General features: G+C 50.2%; 1 protein-coding gene across 1 annotated transcript; it reads right to left on the bottom strand.

Annotated features, from left to right (window-relative positions):
• Positions 1-6,157: 6,157 nt before the first annotated feature.
• LOC119356433 (glycine, alanine and asparagine-rich protein-like) lies at positions 6,158-8,413 on the bottom strand. The gene is made up of 2 exons (XM_037623388.1): positions 7,934-8,413; positions 6,158-6,969 (listed from the first exon to the last, which is right to left on the bottom strand). Exons 1-2 carry the CDS (start codon positions 8,269-8,271, stop codon positions 6,786-6,788), a joined length of 522 nt encoding a protein of 173 aa, XP_037479285.1. The 5' UTR covers positions 8,272-8,413; the 3' UTR covers positions 6,158-6,785.
• Positions 8,414-20,357: the final 11,944 nt, after the last annotated feature.

Below are 20,357 nucleotides of genomic sequence, written 5' to 3'. Positions count from 1 at the left end.
ACGGCTGCCGGGTTGGTAGTAGAGACACAACCCTTCCGCTTTCAGCTCATATACGGAGCTCGCGGTTTCCGCTTTCAGTTACCGTTCACGTATAGTACAAAACACATGACCAGTTGAAAGCTAGGGACAGTAAATGCCACTAAATTCTTAAGTCGAATCTAGTTTGTATTAATCAAAAGAACACTGTATAAGATCATATAACAAGGTAATTGATCCACATGCATAAATGCAACCCTAAAAAAGGGAAGAATTCCAATATGACTAGGTATCTTTAAGCTTTTTACCGAAGCCACAAATAAACTTATTGTCGGTGTACCACCATAGCTCTCGTCAATAGACAGTATTAAAAAAATCCAATTACTAAAGAGCATGCAAAGACCTGTAAAGAAACAAATATCATTGAACCATCGCAAACTGACATAGGCAGACAACGTCAAACAAACGACCTTGCTAGCAAATACTCCAGAAAAGATATTGTTAGAGAAGACGATGTTATCGCCGACGATACACTTGAAGCCCACAAGAAACCATACTGAAAATAAACCCGTCGTTCATGAAGAATAACAAGGACAAAACTCACAGGCTCTACGACAATGTTGTACAGACGCCATGAGGATAGGATTGAAGCCAAATGCCTTTTATTCGAGATGAAACTACCATCCCATTGGGATGACTACACAAAGAATGGAGACAGCGGCAATCTTCTCCACTCCGCCCCATGGTGCCAGAGCAACACTCGAAAGCGGAAGAGAGAGGAGATTGTCTTGTGCCAGTTGAAGACTTTTTTGAGTTACTCACGCTAAAAATGACATTGAATAAAGTAAATAGATTTAGGAAACCGCACAACAAACATCCTATTGCCGACAACCCAATTACGTTCCAGATCTTTCCAAAAGCACGTCATATATTACTCCATTGAGGAGTTAGCGCCAGGGCTATTTCTTGTCTATTGCGAAACGCCCCAGCCCAACATTGTAGATCATGTAGAAGTTTTAGAAAGGTTCTATGGGCATGTTCGGACCAGGTTTGGAACCTTCACGTGGTTTCCTTTTATTCATCCGTTTCTATGTGTTTTCTCATCTGTTTTTCATGATTTACTTTGGTATTTTCTTCACCAGTTTCGTTTTCTTTTTTCAAAACATATCTACTTTTTTTCAATACACATTGTACATTTTTAGTATACACATGGAACATTTTTCAAATACATGTTTAAAAAATAAAATACACGTTGAATTTTTTTAATGGCATGAAAAAACATTTGTACATTTTTTAGTTGAGAAATAACATTGTATACATTTTTTATGAAATGCGTGAAAAATTCTACGGAATGTCAGGTGCATATTTTGAATGGTATGGGACATATTTTTTGAATTTATATGAATATTTCACATTGTATAAGAATTTTTTTAAATGTCATTAACATTTGTTGAATGTCACAAAAATTACTTTTTAATGCTATTTCCATTTTTAGAAGTTGCACGTACCTTTTTTTACACTGCATGAACATTTTTAAAATGTGCAATGAATGTTTCTTAAAAAAATTAGAAATAGGTTTCCATTTTAGAAATATATACATACAAGTTATAAACTAGAAAAGTAAAAGAAGAAAAAAGTTCACTAGGGGTCAGCGCTCCTCCCGCGCTGGGCCGGCCTACTTAGGGCATCATGCGAGACAAAGACACGCCCAAAAGTTAGGCCCAAGAACCAAAATCAGCAGTTTTATTTACAGTATTTTTTTGCAGAAAAGTTTTATTTACAGTATACGGAGCCCTAAAAAAATTGCAGTACACGGAAAAAAAGAGATGTATCCTCGTAGGGCCACCGCCCATTGACCCAGTTTTTATTGAGACCGTGAGCGGGCCCGGTCAGCACTGTAGGGGGTGGCCGCCGCCCGAGTCGGGTCAAGGTTGAAACGACGAAGAGCGCCGAGCACAGGTAGAGTGCACGTCACACTGCACTTATGGCCACCCCATGTTCGTTCGTTCGTTCGTTCCTGCGGGTAGGTACACTACGCACACGCGCTTCACTTGTGCACTCTGCACGTCGTCAGCCCAACCCAACCACCCTCGAAAAAAGTGCCAGCCACAAACATGGACCGGACGACGCAACGTGCCCAGCGACGACCTTTTGGCCCCGCTCGTCGGTCGCTTTTCGCGACGGACGGATGCAACTGAATGAAGCCGCGTCGGCGCCAAGGCTCCATCACCGACCAGAGGAGAAGAGAGACCGAAGCCTGGTCGGTGGATCGATCGGTCGGTCGAACCAACCAACCTCCCCCAGTCCCCCTCCCCTGGTCCGCTCTTCTCCTTGGCCAAATCCCATTTCCACTTCAACGCTTCCTTTTTCTTTTTTTTTCCTCCTCGGTGAAAAAGATAAAAGGTCGTGCGAGTGAGTACTACGAGCAGTGGCGCAGGCATATGGCCGGACGCTTTCCAAACGACGAAAGAAAGCTGAAAAAGGTCCAAGCCAGCGAATGAGCTTGGGATGAACAGTAACTCGAAAATTATTTAAAAATTCGGAATTTTTTTATGTATTGATTTTTCTTTGCCATGACTTCCACAAATGTGATTTCATGATAAAACATTGCAAGCTCTTAAAATATCTGTCAAAGTTTGCCATAAAAAATCAATTTTTTGATTTTTTTTTATATTTTATATTTTACTGTTCACCTAAGCTCATTCGAGCTCAGGTGCAAAAACTTCACATCCCCAAGCCAGCCAAATGTAGGGTGACGGACTGACACGGGAGGTCGGCAGGAGCTGACAGGTGGGCCTGCCTAGACGGCTCACGTGCACTTCCGGGAAATGGGGGAAAGGGAACAAGAAATTACGACGGGGGCATAATTTGTCAAGTTCGATGCCTCGACCGGGAGTTGGAGTTTGGATTTTCTCTGATTGCTCGGCCAAGCCGAGGCAGGGAAATTCCGGCGCGAGAATTGCGTTGGTGTTGATCTCATCATCAGTCATGAACATCATTAGCCGTTTCGACTATGTAGAGGGACATGTACGGGCCACCAATGATGGAGTCAAATCCAGCAGATCTCAGGTAGAAGGTCATGAGTTGATAGCCTTGGCACGATGATAACATGGACATGGGATTTTATCCAGGTTCGGGCTATCTCCAAGAGATGGCACTCTGTCGTCCTGCTTTGATTGTATTAGTTGACGGGGTACAAAGTATACAAGTTAATCTACAACGAGATTGTGTGTGTATGTGTTGACGTCTATGGTCTTCACCCCTCAATTTATATAGACACCGGGTACCTAGGGTTACACATAAGTCGGTTACATCTATGGATTGACTCTCCTGGGGGCTTGACGAACATGGCCCACTAGTTGGTTGCTTTGGGGATCCTAGGCCCAACCCATATGCCCGGGAGCCGGCATCGTTGGCACCCCTTATTCAGGACATCATCACTGAGGTTAGATAATGACAATTGATTTAGGAACCCGTCCAACATGCGGCATGTTGCCGACGGACCAATTACATCGCACCTCTTTTGAAAAGCCCGCCAAATTGCGCGAGAGCTATATATCACTTATATCGAGATGGAAGGAGCTCTCGCGTCAAGCGCAGTGCGAGCGGTCGGCCCGCTAGCGTAGGGATTCGCTCGTTGCATTCGCTATACTCCGGTTTTCTCTGTGTTTTTTCTTTAGTTCTTTTGTTTGGTTCTTTTCTTTTTTCATCTGTTTTCTTTGTTTTTTTATTTTTTTTCTCCAGTATCTATTTTATTTGTTTCACTGGTTTTTTCTTATTTTTCACTAATTTTCGTTGGTTTTCTCTTTGTTTCCTTCTTCGATTTTCATTGATTTTCTTCGGTTTCCTTCATTTTTCTTTCTTTTTCATTGATTTTCTTTAATTTTCGTTGGATTCTTTCTTTTTCTTGTTATGTGTTTTTCTTTATGGTTTTCTTTTTTTGAACCTTTTTTGATTGCCTTTTTTATTATCTATGTTTGTTGTATCGTTTTTCCTTGGTTTTCTATGTACATTTTTCATGTACATGTGAAACTTTTATTTTCATACATGTTAGCACTTTTAAAACACAAGGTTAACATTTAATTTTTTTTATTTCTACATTTTTCATATACATCAAGAACATTTTTTATACAGGTCTAACATTTGTTAATACATGATTAGCATTTTGAAAATATAATGATTAACATTTTTTCCAAATACAAGTTTGATTTCGACTTTCTTCATAAACATCGTACATTTTTTACATATACCCGAGATATTTACTTGATATACGTTTAAACTTCTATAAATACATGATTATGATTTTTTATAATGTCATATAATTTTTCAAACACATGAACATTTTGAAAATGTCAAAAAAAAATTGCATGCTCTCAACATTTTTTATACGGTGTTTACATTTTTATACATGTTTAGAATTTTCTAAATACATGATTAACATTTTGTTCGTATATATTTTTTGATGTGTACTTTTCGCACACATTGTACTTTTTTTATACACCAGGAAGAAGTTTAATGCATGTGTAAGATTTTTTAGATACATGGTAAACATTTTTTTTTCATATATATATTTTGATGTCTACTTTTTACGTATACATTGTATACTTTTTTGCATACATTAGAAATATTGTTCCATACGCGTTTAACATTTTTCAAATGTAAGATTATCCATTCCATATATAAAGTGATTTCCATATTAGATATGTTTAGAAAATTTCGAAACTTTAGCAAAGGTAAAAAAAATAAAGCTAAAAACAAAGTAAAAATGTGAAAAAAGGGCTCAGTGCCTGCGATCCCCGCTTGGTGGCCCTTCACGGGAGGAAATTGAATGAGCCCGTCCAACTGTGTATGACCCCAGGGAAGAATTAGGCCCAAAAGAACCAAAATCAGCGGTTGATTATACGGAATGAAAAATAATTCTAGCTTCCTCAAAAAAAAATATTCTAGCTGTACTGTTGTAGGGGCACCGGCCAGTGACCCAGTTTGCCGCCCGTGCCCGTCGACCATTGAGACCCTGACCCAGTCCGGTCAGCACGATTGGGTCAAGCCTGGAACGACCAAGAGTGCCAGAGTGCAGCGAGGGTCACACCGTCACACTATACTTGTAGCCGCTCCATGTTCCTGCCGAGGGAGTACCGCTACACACACAAGTGTGGTACACTCGTGCACCCTGCACGTCGTCAGCCCAGCCCAACCACCCTCATAAAAAGGGCGAGCCACGAACATGGACCGGACGACCGACGCAACGTGCCCAGCGGCGACCTTTTGGCCCGCTCGTCGGTCGCTTTTCTCGACGGACGGATCCAACCGAATGCAGGCGCGTCGGCGCGAGGCCGTCCAGAGTCCATCCGTGCCCGTGAAGCCTGGTCGATCCATCGATGGATCGGTCGGTCGAACCAACCAACCTCCCCTGGTCCGCTCTCCCCCTTGCCCAAATCCCATTTCCACTCCAACGCAGGACGCGCGAGCCCGCTTTTCGAAAGCCGAAAAGGGGTCCAAGCCAACTGCAGGGGCTGACAGGCGGGCCCCGCGCCGGACGCCTGACAGGAGCCGGAGAAATTACATCACCTGCTCCGCAGCGGCCGCATTGAATTCTTCCTGTGCTGTTGCTCTACAGGGCGTGGCGACAAGGAATTGAAGCGGGGGCGGAGGGAACGCCGGGGTCAAATGGGCTCGCCTCGCCTCGTCGTCTAGCCTGCCGGCGCGAGTACATCTGCTGCTGCTGCTGCTGCTGCCTGCTCTGCTGTAGATTTGGTGGGGAGCGGCGGCCGAGGGAGGAGAGGACGGTACCGCATCGATCTTGATTTTTTAAATTTTATTTCTCGGGCTCCGCGGCTGTCCGGCCACGATTCGATTTGATGTTGCTTGGAAAGGTCAACAAAGATATTTCTTTTTTGCGGGACAAAAGATCGAGGGAACGGTTTCTGTTTCCGGTTCACCTGGAGCCCTGCCGCCCCTACGCCGCGTGACACCTCCGGCTTATGCTTCCACTTGTCCGGCCGTCGGAAAGCATGATGGGCTAGTTCCACAATCGTGTAATATGTGCTACTTTCACCATTGCGAACGAACAAACATGAATGAAGGCGTAGGCCAGATACTTGTAGCGTGCCATCAGGCATGATAACCATGAAAATGAAACGTGCATGACCAGTCTTTTATGTTAGGTTTTTCAACATCGACAAGACATCAGAGAGTTATTATTATACCAGCAGCAAATTAGTAAGGAGAGCCGGCCAAAAACCTGACGGCTTCCTCCGTCAACACACGCACAACTCGCAAGATCTTTGACAGGACCCGCTGATACACGGTGAAAAAGTCGGGGATTCGGTCACCCACATGTCAGTTTCTTCTTTACCCATATGTTCCATCCGCTTCATTAGAAAAACCTTAAACCCACCGCCACCACCATCACCGTTCACCAACAACTACTACAAAACACAAAGGAAAATAATTAAGAACAGAGCCCGGGAAACCCCTGACAGCACAGTCCCAGCATAGGAAGCGGCAGTAACTCCCAATGGCCGGCAGGCACTGGCCACCGTTTCCCTTCAGTCCGTCTCTAACCTATACATGTTCGTCACTGATACAGGCTGCTGCTGCTGCTGCAGGCGCAAAAACCATGCATGGTCGCAACGCAGCACCACCGAAGGCGCAAGGGGTTCAAACAAAAAACACAAACCCATATATGTCACTGGCTGGCTGGCTGGCTGTAAGTAATTAAGCGGTCGGTAATTTTCTTTCGTTCTTCTGGTGGTGGTGGTGGTGGTGGTGGTGATGGGGGGTCTTGGCCTGGGGGAAAAGGAGCAGTGTCAGCCGGCGAGGATTGAGCCGGCCCTCGTCTTGCGCGGCCGCGGCGGGGACTCCACCTCGCCCAGGGACGGCGGCCTCTGCGACAGCTTCTTGGCGGACGCGCTCTTCTCCTTCCTCTCCATCTCCTCGTCCGCCTCCATCTGCTCCGTCCTGCACTCCTCGCTGCAGAACGCGATGTCCCCTCTGCGCAAACAAAAGATTCAGGTTAATCTCAGTGTGTGCATGCCATGGCATGAACCAGTAAACACATGGCTTGACAGTCACTCAACGAACTGGTCATGTAACATGTCTGTCTTATCACACCTTCCCTGACACATGCAAATGTTTGATAGCGATAAACATGCAATTAGTGAAAGATGAAAGATCGTACTACGTTCTTTCATACTGAACGTCTGCTCGATCCTCCACTCCAAACCAATTCACAAAGAACCACGTAGTTTTCAACTTCATGCAGCAAAATCACAATCTCAAAAGAAACGGAAACGGAAGGACCCTACACAAAAAGCTACAGTTCTGTTCAACTCATCTATACCAGATGGAACAAAAAGCAGTAAAGCAGTAGGACGAACACCTTTGGCATCTATCCGAAGCTCTGATAATAATCCCAAAAAAACACATGCTTAGCAACTAAGTAAGTCTCTCCTGAATCCTGGTCAGTAACTTCGTAAAGAAAAATCAGTGGTAACTCCACACCACATGCAAGCGCGCAAATGAAATCGTGACCGTAATTAAGCCCGGCGATTCAGGCCAGCGCGGAATTTAATGGAATCACGCGCAGAGTAATCCACCACCACCCGTACGCGCACGACACCGATGACAGGACCTCTGCACCAATAGCCCATCATGAAAAAGAAGAAGAAAAAGGAAAAGTAGGCGCACCGATCTCTTCCCTTGTTTGTCCTAGCACCAAGAAACGAATGGCATTACTGTAACTTTTCTTTTCTTTTCTGGACAATCAGGTCAGGCCGCCTTTCCCCCGGCCGGCGGTCAAAATTTCTCTTCTTCCCCCGAGAAATACCAGCTCCGAACACGCCGGAAGTGGCCCTGCCCGGGGACCCACCGTACCGAAGACCCGGGCAAACACGACGGACGGAGGGAGGAGGGGGGAGGAAGGATGGACGGAGGGAGGAGGGGGCCGGGAGCGGACCTGTACATGAAGATGTCGCGGTTGCTGGCGATCGGCTTCCGGCAGAGGAAGCAGGCGTCGAGGAAGTAGCCGTACGGCAGCCCTCCGGCCCCGAACCCCGCCCCGGCGCCCGCGGCGCACACCAGGTCGTCCTCCACGCCGGAGCTGACGAGCCGGGTCCACGCGTCCGCCGACGCGCCGCCCCCGCCGATGGTCGACGTGCTGTCCCCGCCGATCCCGCTCCCGCTGCCGCTGCCGGTGCCGGCGCCGCTGCTGCCGCCCTTGCCCCCGCCGCGGCCCAGCAGGCCGGCGCCGGCGCCGCTGCCGTGCGCGGAGGAGGAGGAGGAGGAGGAGTCCATCGCCGGCGCGGAGGGATCGGTCCCCCGAGGGCCGGATCCGGCGACCGGGGGGAGGAGGGGGCCTTTATCCTTCGATCCGGTGGCGCTCCCGTGCTCGTCCTGGCGCGGTGGTGCGGTGTGGTGCGCGGGCGGGCGGGCGGGCGGGCGAGAGGGACGGTGCGCGAATCGGTGGTGTTTAAAGGGGAGACAGGCTCGGCAGGAGGTGGGAGGTGGTTTTATTAAGTGAGTGGGGGCGGGGAGGGGAGGGCCGGTGGCGGGTCCCGCCCGCCCTTACTGGTGGGGCCGCGGTGGAGAGTGGGACCCACCCCGGGCTTGCTTTGCTGCGAGGCTCCGAGGGAGGGGCCTGCCGCGCGTCCGCCCTTTGTTTCTGTTCAACGTTTCTCGACGCTTCTCTCTGTGTTCTTTTGCGCCTGCGGCGTGGGGCCACCGGCTGGCGGGCGCGGGCCCACACGGCAGTGGGATTTTTCGTGCAGTGCACTGTAGGTTTTGACTGCTCCGGGGGGTGCTTGTTGACAAACTTTAGCAGAAGGAGAAAGCTTTACATGTCACGCACTTGAGTTTTTTCAAGGAAGTTTACAAGAGGACAGAGCCCACGTGAATATATTTCTGGATGCTAGCCCGATTTTGCCCAAGCAAACACACTAGAAACACCAAATACTAAGTGGAGTACAAGATTATGGCACGGTGTAAATGGCAACCACCTAAACATCTAGAGGGTTGGGTGAAGCAACCTAGGTTATGTTAAACCGTAAAACAAGGTACCGCTAGCAAAGGAAAAGCGAGAAACTCCAAAGGACACCACATGAGAGACCCAACCAAGGCAACGCCGGAATATCGAGCACGGAAAGGCCACATGAAGTAAACACCCAAGGAGTCGCGCCATCTGACAACCCCATGGCATTCTTCACTCGCCGGAAATGTGGTCATTGTCCAAAGCGGAGTGTAAATAGAGATGAGAAAAGAACCGGTCTTGGCCATCTAACAACCCCATGGCATGCATGAGAAGATTGCGCGAATTCTCTAGTGACAGGGTGATCATTGCTCATGACAAGGTGATGAAATGACGGGGTCTTCGAGTGTCACGGACAGGATGAAACCATCTCCCCTAGAAGGGCGGTCAATTCGCAAGGTGGGGCGCAAATGAAGGGTACTGCACGGCAACAAGAGTGATGGCAAAAGGGGCTACCAAACGACGACAAGGTGGAGATTTTGGAGGAAATTCACAAACAAAGTTGACGAGTTCAACGTGGGGATAAGGAAGGAGATGAAGACCATGCCACCAACATGAGGAATGACATGTATGTGATGTTGTCATCATGGTCGGATAAAAGCCGACTAGGGATCCCCCACATCTACAATCCCATCGTAGAGGTGTGAGGGAGACATGTCAAATCCTCTAGGGTGAGTGCAGGCCTGAAGGTGTCGCCCATTTCTCCACTCTCCAGATGTCACCCCTCCATGAAAACCAAATCCGACAGCCTAAGGGTGTTAGCAGCATCTGGCTAAGGCTTTGAGTTTGGCCGGCAGTCATATCCAAGACAAAGCGTGTTTGCGGGCACGCTGTGGTAGGATCTAGGGCACACAAAGCACAAGGTGTTAGAATATTTTGGGTTCGACTAAAAAGCGGAGAAGGTTGCAGGTGCAAGGGGTGGGTTGGGTGCGGCCTGCTACAATGATCTGCCACGCGGCTATGCTTGACGGACTCCACCGACAATGGTGGGAGAGGGAGGCATGCGGGGTGGGGCCTTGAGTGGATGGCGATGGTGAAGGAAATATGCCCTAGAGGCAATAATAAAGTTGTTATTTATATTTCCTTATATCATGATTAATGTTTATTATTCATGCTAGAATTGTATTAACCGAAAACTTAATACATGTGTGAGTACATAGACAAACATAATGTCACTAGTATGCCTCTACTTGACTAGCTCATTAATCAAAGATGGTTAAGTTTCCTAGCCATAGACATGAGTTGTCATTTGATGAACGGGATCACATCATTAGAGAATGATGTGATTGACTTGACCCATCCGTTAGCTTAGCACTATGATCGTTTAGTTTATTGCTATTGCTTTCTCCATAACTTATACATGTCCCTATGACTATGAGATTATGCAACTCCCGAATACCGGAGGAACACTTTGTGTGCTATCAAACGTCACAACATAACTGGGTGATTATAAAGATGCTCTACATGTGTCTCCGGTGGTGTTTGTTGAGTTGGTATAGATCAAGATTAGGATTTGTCACTCCGATTGTCGGAGAGGTATCTCTGGGCCCTCTCGGTAATGCACATCACTATAAGCCTTGCAAGCAATGTGACTAATGAGTTAGTTATGGGATGTTGCATTACGGAACGAGTAAAGAGACTTGCCGGTAACGAGATTGAACTAGGTATGATGGTACCGACGATCGAACATCGGGCAAGTAACATACCGATGACAAAGGGAACAACGTATGTTGTTATGCGGTTTGACCGATAAAGATCTTCATAGAATATGTAGGAACCAATATGAGCATCCAGGTTCCACTATTGGTTATTGACCGGAGATGAGTCTCGGTCATGTCTACATAGTTCTCAAAACCGTAGTGTCCGCACGCTTAACGTTCGATGACGATCGGTATTATGAGTTTATGTGTTATGATGTACCGAAGGTAGTTCAGAGTCCCAGATATGATCACGGACATGACGAGGAGTCTCGAAATGGTCGAGACATAAAGATTGATATATTGGAAGGTTATTGTCGGTGTCAAAACCGGCGGATCTCGGGTAGGGGGTCCCGAACTGTGCGTCAAGGCCGGATGGTAACAAGAGACAAGGGACACGATGTTTTTACCCAGGTTCGGGCCCTCTCGATGGAGGTAATACCCTACTCCTGCTTGATTAATATTGATGATATGGGTTGTACAAGAGTAGATCTACCACGAGATCAAGGAGGCTAAACCCTAGAAGCTAGCCTATGGTATGATTGTTGTGTATGGAGTTTATTGCCTACGGACTACAACTCTCCGGTTTATATAGACACCGGATAGGGTTAGGGTTACATGGAGTCGGTTACAATGGTAGGAGATCTTGAATATCCGCATCGCCAAGCTTGCCTTCCACGCCAAGGAAAGTCCCATTCGGACACGGGACGAACTCTTCAATATTGTATCTTCATAGTCCAGGAGTCCGGCTGAAGGTATAGTCCGGCTATCCGGACACCCCCTAATCCAGGACTCCCTCTGTAGCCCCTGAACCAGACTTCAATGACGACGAGTCCGGCGCGCAAATTGTCTTCGGCATTGCAAGGCGGGTTCCTCCTCCAAGTCCTTCATAGAAGATTGTAAACACCAAGAGTAGTGTCCGGCTCTGCAAAATAAGTTTCCACATATTGCCATAGAGAGAATAATATTGACACAAATCAAATCTGCCGACGTATTCCGCAGTGCGTCATCACACTACGGCCAAGTCCTTTACGCGAATCGTTTTTACCTTTCCACCTCAGCACGTTTTGCGAGGCGGTTTCCTTGGCACATCTTGTCAAAGCAGAGATCGTGTACCCCTTTTACGGGATTCTCATCAATACGGGCGTGGGTAACCCAACCGCGCCATTTATCACGGCGCTTGCGAGACAAGCGAGTTTTACTAGGCTGGTGGGGACGCACAACCGCATCCGCCCATATAAGGGGATAAGGATCCACCTTTTTACCTACGCCTTATTCCTCCTTTGCCTATCCATCTCCTGCGCACTCGAGCTCCAGCGCCCAAGCCCGCACTTCCCACCTCAACCTTCTCCAGCAATGTCTGGAGCGGGAGGCAAGTGGATGGTCTCCTCCGTCACGGAGGGCCATGTCAAAAAGCTAAGGAAGGCCGGATACTTGTCCAAAGACATCGCGCACCGGCTTCCCGAGGAGGGGCAGCTTCTCCCCACCCCAAGGCCCCATGAGAGGGTAGTATTCCTTCCCCACTTCCTCCGCGGACTGGGTTTTCCACTCCACCCATTTGTCCGGGGGCTCATGTTTTACTATGGCCTGGATTTCCACGATCTGGCCCCGAACTTCATCCTCAACATCTCGGCGTTTACCGTCGTGTGCGAGGCTTTCCTCCGCATCCGCCCCATTTCGGCCTCTGGCTCAAGACCTTCAACGTCAAGCCCAAGGTGGTGCGCGGCAGCCAGGCGGAGTGTGGAGGCGCCATGGCGGGCAAGATGGCCAACGTCCTATGGCTTGAGGGCTCCTTCGTGGAGACCCTGAAGGGGTGGCAATCGTGGTGGTTTTACATCACCGAGCCACGCGATCCGAAATGGATCACAGCCCCCGAGTTCCGATCCGGACCCCCCACGCGGCTTATATCTTGGAAAGAGACGGGCCTGTCGTGGGGCGACGAAAAAGAGGTGACCAGACTGCAGACATGCATCCAGTCCCTGGTGAGCAAGCCGATCAAGCTCGTCAATGTAGTCCAGGTTATGCTCGTCCGCCGGATCCTCCCGTGTCAACAACGGGACTTTAATCTGTGGGAGTTCGACCCGGCGCAGCACCAAACCCTTAACAGGCTCTTCGACACGACGTATGAAGACGTCTGGAAGGTGCTAACCAAAGGCGCCGAGGCTCCCACATCCGCTTCCGAGGACCGCGAATACAGCTCGCAGCGTCACGCTAGCGAGGTAAGCTATTTTCACCTTTTACAGGATGTTAAGTTTTTTCATAGTTTGACTCTATGCGGGATCTAAACTCCCTCACCTTTGACAGGCTTGGCAGGCGCAGTCCGGATCGATTAACTGTCCGGCTCCCTTGCCCGAAGACCCAACCCCTGCTCTCCTAGTGAAGTTGCTGGTTCCGGCACCTTATGTGGTGCCGGAGAAGAAGGCCAAGAAGAAGAAGGCCACGGGGACTCGAAAGAGTGCCCGTAATGTGGTGGTGTCGAACTCGTCATCCGACGAGTCCGAGACGCTCTCCTCCCGTGAGAACGAGGAGGAGGAAGAAGAAAACTCTCCTCCTCCAGCGGGGGGGGGGGGGAGAAAAGGAAGGCCGCCCCAACGGGGGAGACCGGAGGGTCCAGGAAGAGGAAGACCCCTCCGCCGAACTACTCCCCCGACGCCGAAGAGGACGAAGAGGAGTGGCCAGATAGGGCCAAGCGTCCGGCGAAATCGTAAGTATTCGGATATCAGAGTAACTCATGATGTTCCTTTGTCGCACAGCTTTCCCTAATGTCGAATATAATTATGCAGCCCGCCCCGGGCCGAACTCAATGAGTCGTCGAGCGGCTCCCTGGATTCATCGGACGTGAACTCAGTTCTGCCCGCTGTCTCCGCCCGCACTACGGACAACGCCGAAGTGGCATCGCAACAAGCTCCGGGGCAGGAGGAGGTGGTCCTGGAAGAGCCGCAAGGTGACCTCCCGGACCCCAGGAGTAAAGGGGACAAGACCCCCCCAGGGCTCCAAGTCCGGCTTTGTGCCGGACACCGCGCCGGAATCTTCAACAGTTCTGGACCGCGGTAGGTGAACTCCTTCCAAGAGGAGCAAGCCTTCTGAGCCGGCGGCCTCCGTCCAACCGGAGGTGCCGGACAATCTACTTGAGGTGCTTGACGGCGCCTCCATCGACGAGGAGCACCGTACTATTATGAGTACGGTGATCCAGAAGGTTCAGTCCGCCAAGAGCGGACTAAGTGAAGCTTGTGCTAGCCTCCTAACAGGCTTCGAGGTAAGTAAAAAATATGTAAAAATATAACCGCGTAGACAGTAGCCCCTGATGCTTTGTTTGGCATTCGGAAAGAAAAGCCGAATAGAGGATCTATTAAATTTCGCAGGAGTCTAACAACAAAGAGTCAATATGCGTATGCAGGCTTCGCTGCTAGCCACCGCCGCACTGACTGCGGAGGTGGGTGCCCTGAAACAGGGCCTTGAGCGGACCGAGCAAGAGCTCGGCCTTGCCAAGCGGCAGCTCGAGGAGAAAGAAGGTAAGAAAATACCTTACCGAAAAGGTGCCTATAAAAAGACGTGATTGCAAAAAATAACAGGATTGTACTGCTTATTGTAGGGGCCACGACTGAGGTGGCGACCCTCAAGCAGGCGCTGTCCGAGGTCGAAGAGAAAGCGGCCGCGGAGTGCATCGAGCGAGAGAAACTTGAGGCCCAGGGCGGCGAGGTGCAGCAAGAGCTTCAGGCTCTCATGAAAAAAATGAGAGTTTGGAGCTTGAGTCAAAGACGCAAGCATCCGAGCTCGCGGCGGCCCTGGAGACTGCCAAGTCTGCCAAGGCCGAAGCCCAAAAGGCCCTCCAAGAGTTGGAGGAGATGAAGAAGGTTGCAGCGGGTAAGACATTCTTTATGCAAAGCAGAAATATAAAAGTAAACTACTTGTTACTTACCCGAATCCGGAGCTCTCTAGGGGCATTCGCAGATCTTCCCCGCAGCGTATCCGCCGCCGCCGCATTCTACCGAGCTGAAGAGGGCAGCTCGACGGAGAAGGTGTTCTGGTCTCAGTATGCTGAGGCCGGATACCCTGTGCCCTTGAGCGACCAGCTGAAACAGCTGGTCGAGCTCCACAAGGCGGCCGAACAGGCCATGAAGGGCTTCATAGTTCGGCTGTGGCCCGGAGAGGCCCTGCCTGGGAGCTACTTCGGGTTGGTGCGGCGGCTGGTGGAGGCCTGTCCAAGGCTCGAGGTCATCAAGCGCTCCGTCTGCATCGAAGGTGCCCGTAGGGCCCTTGCCCGTGCAAAGGTGCACTGGGGTAAGCTGGACGGTGAGAAGCTTGTGAAGGACGGGCCGCCGCCGGGGAAGGAGCATCGCAAGCCCGAGAACTATTACAAGGATGTTCTTGCAGGTGCCCGCCTTGTGGCGGATGAATGTACCAAGGATGTAATTTTTGAATGAACTCGCTCATGTTTATCCTGTGCGCTGAAAACTTGTTCATATGCACTAAGCAATGCTTATTGAATTTAAAATATTATTTTCTGTGCGGCCGTTTTATCAAAAATTGAGAGATGGCCAGTCGTCGGCTTCTGCCCCCATGCCACTAGTGCTGGGATGTTCGGGATAAACCTGAGCGCTCTTTTTCCCATGGTTGGGTCCTTCGAGGGAGGCGCTTAGCACAACGAACTAGGCAATCGGACTATAATGCTTGAACACTCTCACTTAGCCATAGAACTTTATAATTTTAAATTTCAGCGAAGCCCCTAGTTCGGAAGACCGAGTTCGGGGTGCTATCCATGCCTTGGCCGGACAAAGCCAGCTCCTCGCTCGAAGCGGCATAAGTCTTTAGGGACTCGAAAAACCTCTCGAACAGCGATCGGTCTCTCGCCTCATCATGACAGTCAGTTTTAGCTTTCTCCACTGAGGTGCTTAACCCAGCTGAACCGGGGCACAATCGCAGTGGTTCTCCTAGTGCTACCTTAGACGATATAGCGGAACGTAAGCCACCAAAACATAGGAGCCGGGCAAACCCAACTATTGACCCAAATCATGATTCAGAGCCGATGCATATAGTGCTATAAGTTCGGGGTGCCGCACTTGTGAAAGTGTACGGACTTCTCACACCATAATGAGGGGTACTGAAGCCCCTGGCGTGTTTGCCGTACCATGGTGTACGGGTGCGATCATGTCATTTAATAAACATATATATGAAAAGAGGATAATGCAAAAAATAGACAAAAAGCTATGCATTGTTTATAGAGAGGCTATTTATCAAAGCCGAACGATACAAATAGTGCGATAAGCAAAAGATATTGGACTATTAAGTATGTCCTGACCAGGGGCAGGCCGCGGAATTGTATTTAAAACAGGTATACCGCTCGTAACAGAGACCACCTAAGAGTTCCATAATGCGGCATGGCTTGTCTGCCTCCCTGGATCTTGCATCATTTATGCGGCAGTCGAATTGCCGAACAGGTCGTCTGAAGTGTGGAGTCCTGAAAGTAAGAAAAAATTAAAAAAAGAATCCGGCAGCCCCTAGTATGTTTTAAGCCGTATTTTGGGCGTGCCGTTATTGTGCCCCTTCCCGTGTGCCCATGGTATTTCAAGGGCGTAGTTATGTACGCGAGGTACTGGTTTCGCTATGTCGCTAAAGCTGGGGTTGGGGCCGCATTGCTACGCTTGCTTAGAGTGTGCCAAGCGGTCCTGCTGTGGGTTACTCCGGGCGCGCTTGGCAGTGTCTGGCTTTTTAATGGCCGGACTGGAGAATTGCCTAAGAAGGCTACTTTGTACCTCCGCTGCGAGAGCCGCCATATGCTCCTCCATACGGAGGGAGCGTTCGGTGTTTCCGTTGACCGTAATTACTCCTCGAGGGCCTGGTATCTTGAGCTTGAGATATGCGTAGTGCGGCACTGCATTGAACTTTGCGCATGCGGTTCGTCCGAGCAGGGCGTGATAGCCACTGCGAAACGGGACTATATCGAAGATTAACTCTTCGCTTCGGAAATTGTTCGGGGATCCGAAGACCACGTCAAGTGTTACTGAGCCTGTACAATTGGCTTCTACACCTGGTATAACGCCTTTAAAGGTCGTTCTTGTGGGCTTAATCCTTGAGGGATCTATGCACATTTTCCGCGCTGTATCCTGATAAAGCAGGTTCAGGCTACTGCCGCCGTCCATGAGGACTCTTGTGAGATGAAATCCGTCGATGATTGGGTCGAGAACCAATGCGGCGAAGCCGCCATGATGGATGCTAGTGGGATGGTCCCTTCGATCAAAAGTGATCGGGCAGGAGGACCATGGGTTGAACTTTGGGGCGACTGGCTCTATCGCGTATACGTCCCGTAGCGCACGCTTCCGCTCCCGCTTGGGAATGTGGGTTGCGTATATCATGTTCACCGTCCGCACTTGTGGGGGAAAGCCCTTCTGTCCATTATTGTTCGGCGGCTTGGGCTCCTCGTCGTTGCTGTGCAGCCCCTTGTCTCTGTTTTCGGCCCTTAACTTGTCTGCCTGCATGAACACCCAACAATCCCTGTTAGTGTGATTGGCTGGCCTTTCGGGGGTGCCATGTATCTGGCACAAGCGATCGAGTATTCGGTCCAAACTGGACGGGCCCTGAGTATTCTTTTTGAATGGCTTTTTCCGCTGACCGGATTTATAGCCTTTGAATCCGACATTGATTGCCGTGTCTTCATTGCTGTCGCTGTTAACGCGGCGCTTTTGCTTATTCCGATGTGTCCTGCCACTTTTGTCCTTGGTATCAGAATTACCAGGGTTCTTTAATAAGTTGTTACTGCGAGCTAGCCAGCTGTCTTCTCCCACACAAAAGTGGGTCATGAGTGTCGTGAGGGCTGCCATGGATTTCGGCTTTTCCTGTCCCAGGTGCCGGGCAAGCCATTCATCGCGGATGTTATGCTTGAAGGCTGCTAGGGCCTCTGCGTCCGGACAGTCGACTATCTGGTTTTTCTTTGTTAGGAACCGTGTCCAGAATTGTCTGGACGATTCCTCTGGCTACTGAATTATGTGGCTTAAGTCGTCGGCATCCGGCGATCGCACGTAAGTGCCCTGGAAGTTGTCGAGGAATGTGGCTTCCAGGTCCTCCCAAGAACCGATTGAGTCTGCTGGCAAGCTGTTAAGCCAATGCCGGGCCGGTCCTTTAAGTTTGAGCGGGAGGTATTTGATGGCGTGTAGATCATCGCCGCGTGCCATGTGGATGTGAAGGAGATAATCCTCGATCCATACTGCCGGATCTGTTGTGCCATCGTATGATTCGATGTTTACGGGTTTGAAACCCTCTGGGATTTTATGATCCATTACTTCATTCGTGAAGCATAGCGGGTGTGCGGCGCCTCTGTACTGGGCTATATCACGACGCAGCTCGGAAGAGCTATGTCTGTTGTGTTCAGCCCGGCCGGATTTGTTGTATCTGGCGTGAAGATCATTGTCACATGTCGTAGGGCGCCTGCACAATCCGTAGATCGATCTTGTTTGTCTTGCCTTATCCTCCAGTATGTCTTGCAGGTCGAGCGCATTTTCCCGTGCCTTAGTTGAATGGCGTCGGGGCATGGCTTGGGTGGAGGGCCGAGAGGCCTCTTTGTCGCGGCCACGAGGTGGCCGGTCTGCCATGTCATGCGCTGGTGATGTAGGTGCTTCCTCCTCTGATCGGGGTAGCGGCCTGCGCTTCGGGTAACTCTTGGAGGGGCGTTCGAGTTCATACTCTTCGGCCGCAAGGACTTCAGTCCATCTGTCAGCTAGCAAATCTTGGGCAGCTCTAAGCTGTTGCTGCTTTTTCTTGAGGCTGCTTGCCGTGGCTAAAAGCCTGCGTTTAAAACGCTCTTGTCCGGCGGGGTCTGATGGTATGACGAGTTCGTCGTCATCGAGGCTTGCCTCGTCTTCGGAGGGAGGCGTATAGTTATCATCCTCGACCTCTCGGTCTGCCGCTCTCTCATGAGGGCTGGCTTCTCCATCTTCATGTGCCGAATCTTGCTGAGGTGGGTGTTCTTCGGTGCTATCCGGGGTAGTATTATCTCCCGTGCCGGAATCACCGTTTTTGCTTTGGCGGGATTTAGAGCGGCGCCGCTGATGCCGGTGCTTTGGCTGTTTATTAGGGGCGTCATCCCCCATTGTTCCATCGCCATCTCCATCTTTTGGAGTATCCACCATATATATGTCATATGACGAGGTGGCCTTCCAGCGCCCTACAGGTGCTGGTTCCTGTTCGTCTCCTACATCATCATCCATGCCGTCGATGTCTTCGGAGCTGAAGTCAAGCATGTCGGTTAGATCGTCGACAGTGGATACAAAGTGGGTGGTGGGTGGGCTTTGAATTTCCTCATCATCCGTATCCCACCCTCGCCGACCGTAGTCCGGCCAGGGCTCTCCTGATAAAGAGAGAGACTTAAGAGAATTCAGGATGTCGCCAAAAGGCGAATGCTGAAAGATGTCTGCGGCGGTGAACTCCATTATCGACGCCCAATCGGATTCGATTGGCAGGGGCGCGGAGGGGTCGGAGTCCGGGGAGGAGTCCGGATCCTCGGAGTCACGGGTCGTGCAGAGTGCGGGGCTAGCATTCGGCTCGATCGCTTTCGGGATCGCAGCCCCCGAGGTGACGTCCAACCGCTCATCCTTGATTGGCGCAATAGGCTCCGAGTTAGGGGTCGGAACCGATGCGTGTGCGGCCTCCAGGACACTGTCCGGGGGCAGAGCTAGATCATGCCCCTCGAGATAGTGCGGCGCGCTTGGCCGTGGCTCGAGCCCGTCGAAGATCAAGTCTCCGCGGATGTCAGCCGTGTAGTTTAAGCTTCCGAACTTGACTTGATGGCCAGGGGCGTAGCTTTCGATCTGCTCCAGGTGGCCGAGCGAATTGACCCGTAGAGCGAAGATCTGTCCGGGGAGCAAAGTCTCACCCTGGACTGCATTGTTGTTGATGATCAAAGGAGCCATCGGGCCTAAAGGTGACGACACAGAGGAACTCTCAATGAAAGCACCAATGTCGGTGTCAAAACCGGCGGATCTCGGGTAGGGGGTCCCGAACTGTGCATCAAGGCCGGATGGTAACAGGAGACAAGGGACACGATGTTTTTACCCAGGTTCGGGCCCTCTCGATGGAGGTAATACCCTACTCCTGCTTGATTAATATTGATGATATGGGTAGTACAAGAGTAGATCTACCACGAGATCAAGGAGGCTAAACCCTAGAAGCTAGCCTATGGTATGATTGTTGTGTATGGAGTTTATTGCCTACGGACTACAACCCTCCGGTTTATATAGACACCGGATAGGGTTAGGGTTACATGGAGTCGGTTACAATGGTAGGAGATCTTGAATATCCGCATCGCCAAGCTTGCCTTCCACGCCAAGGAAAGTTCCATCCGGACACGGGACGAAGTCTTCAATCTTGTATCTTCATAGTCCAGGAGTCCGGCTGAAGGTATAGTCCGGATATCCGGACACCCCCTAATCCAGGACTCCTTCAGCTATGTTTGGAGACCGGAATGGTTTCGGATGAGTTCGGGCATATATCGGAGTACCGGGGGTTACCGGAACCCCCCGGGGGCTTAATGGGCCTACATGGGCTTTAGCGGAAGAGAGAGGAGGCGACCAAGAGGTGGGGGCGCGCCCCCCAAGCCCAATCCGAATTGGGAGGGGGGCCGGGCCCCCTTTCCTTCTTCTCCTCTTCCCCTTCCTGCCCCCTCCTAT

Source organism: Triticum dicoccoides, chromosome 2A (assembly GCF_002162155.2).
Source record: "Triticum dicoccoides isolate Atlit2015 ecotype Zavitan chromosome 2A, WEW_v2.0, whole genome shotgun sequence".
NCBI lineage: Eukaryota > Viridiplantae > Streptophyta > Magnoliopsida > Poales > Poaceae > Triticum > Triticum dicoccoides.
The sequence above is the reverse complement of the archived record's forward strand: the minus strand, read 5'-3'. Positions and strand labels throughout refer to the sequence as shown.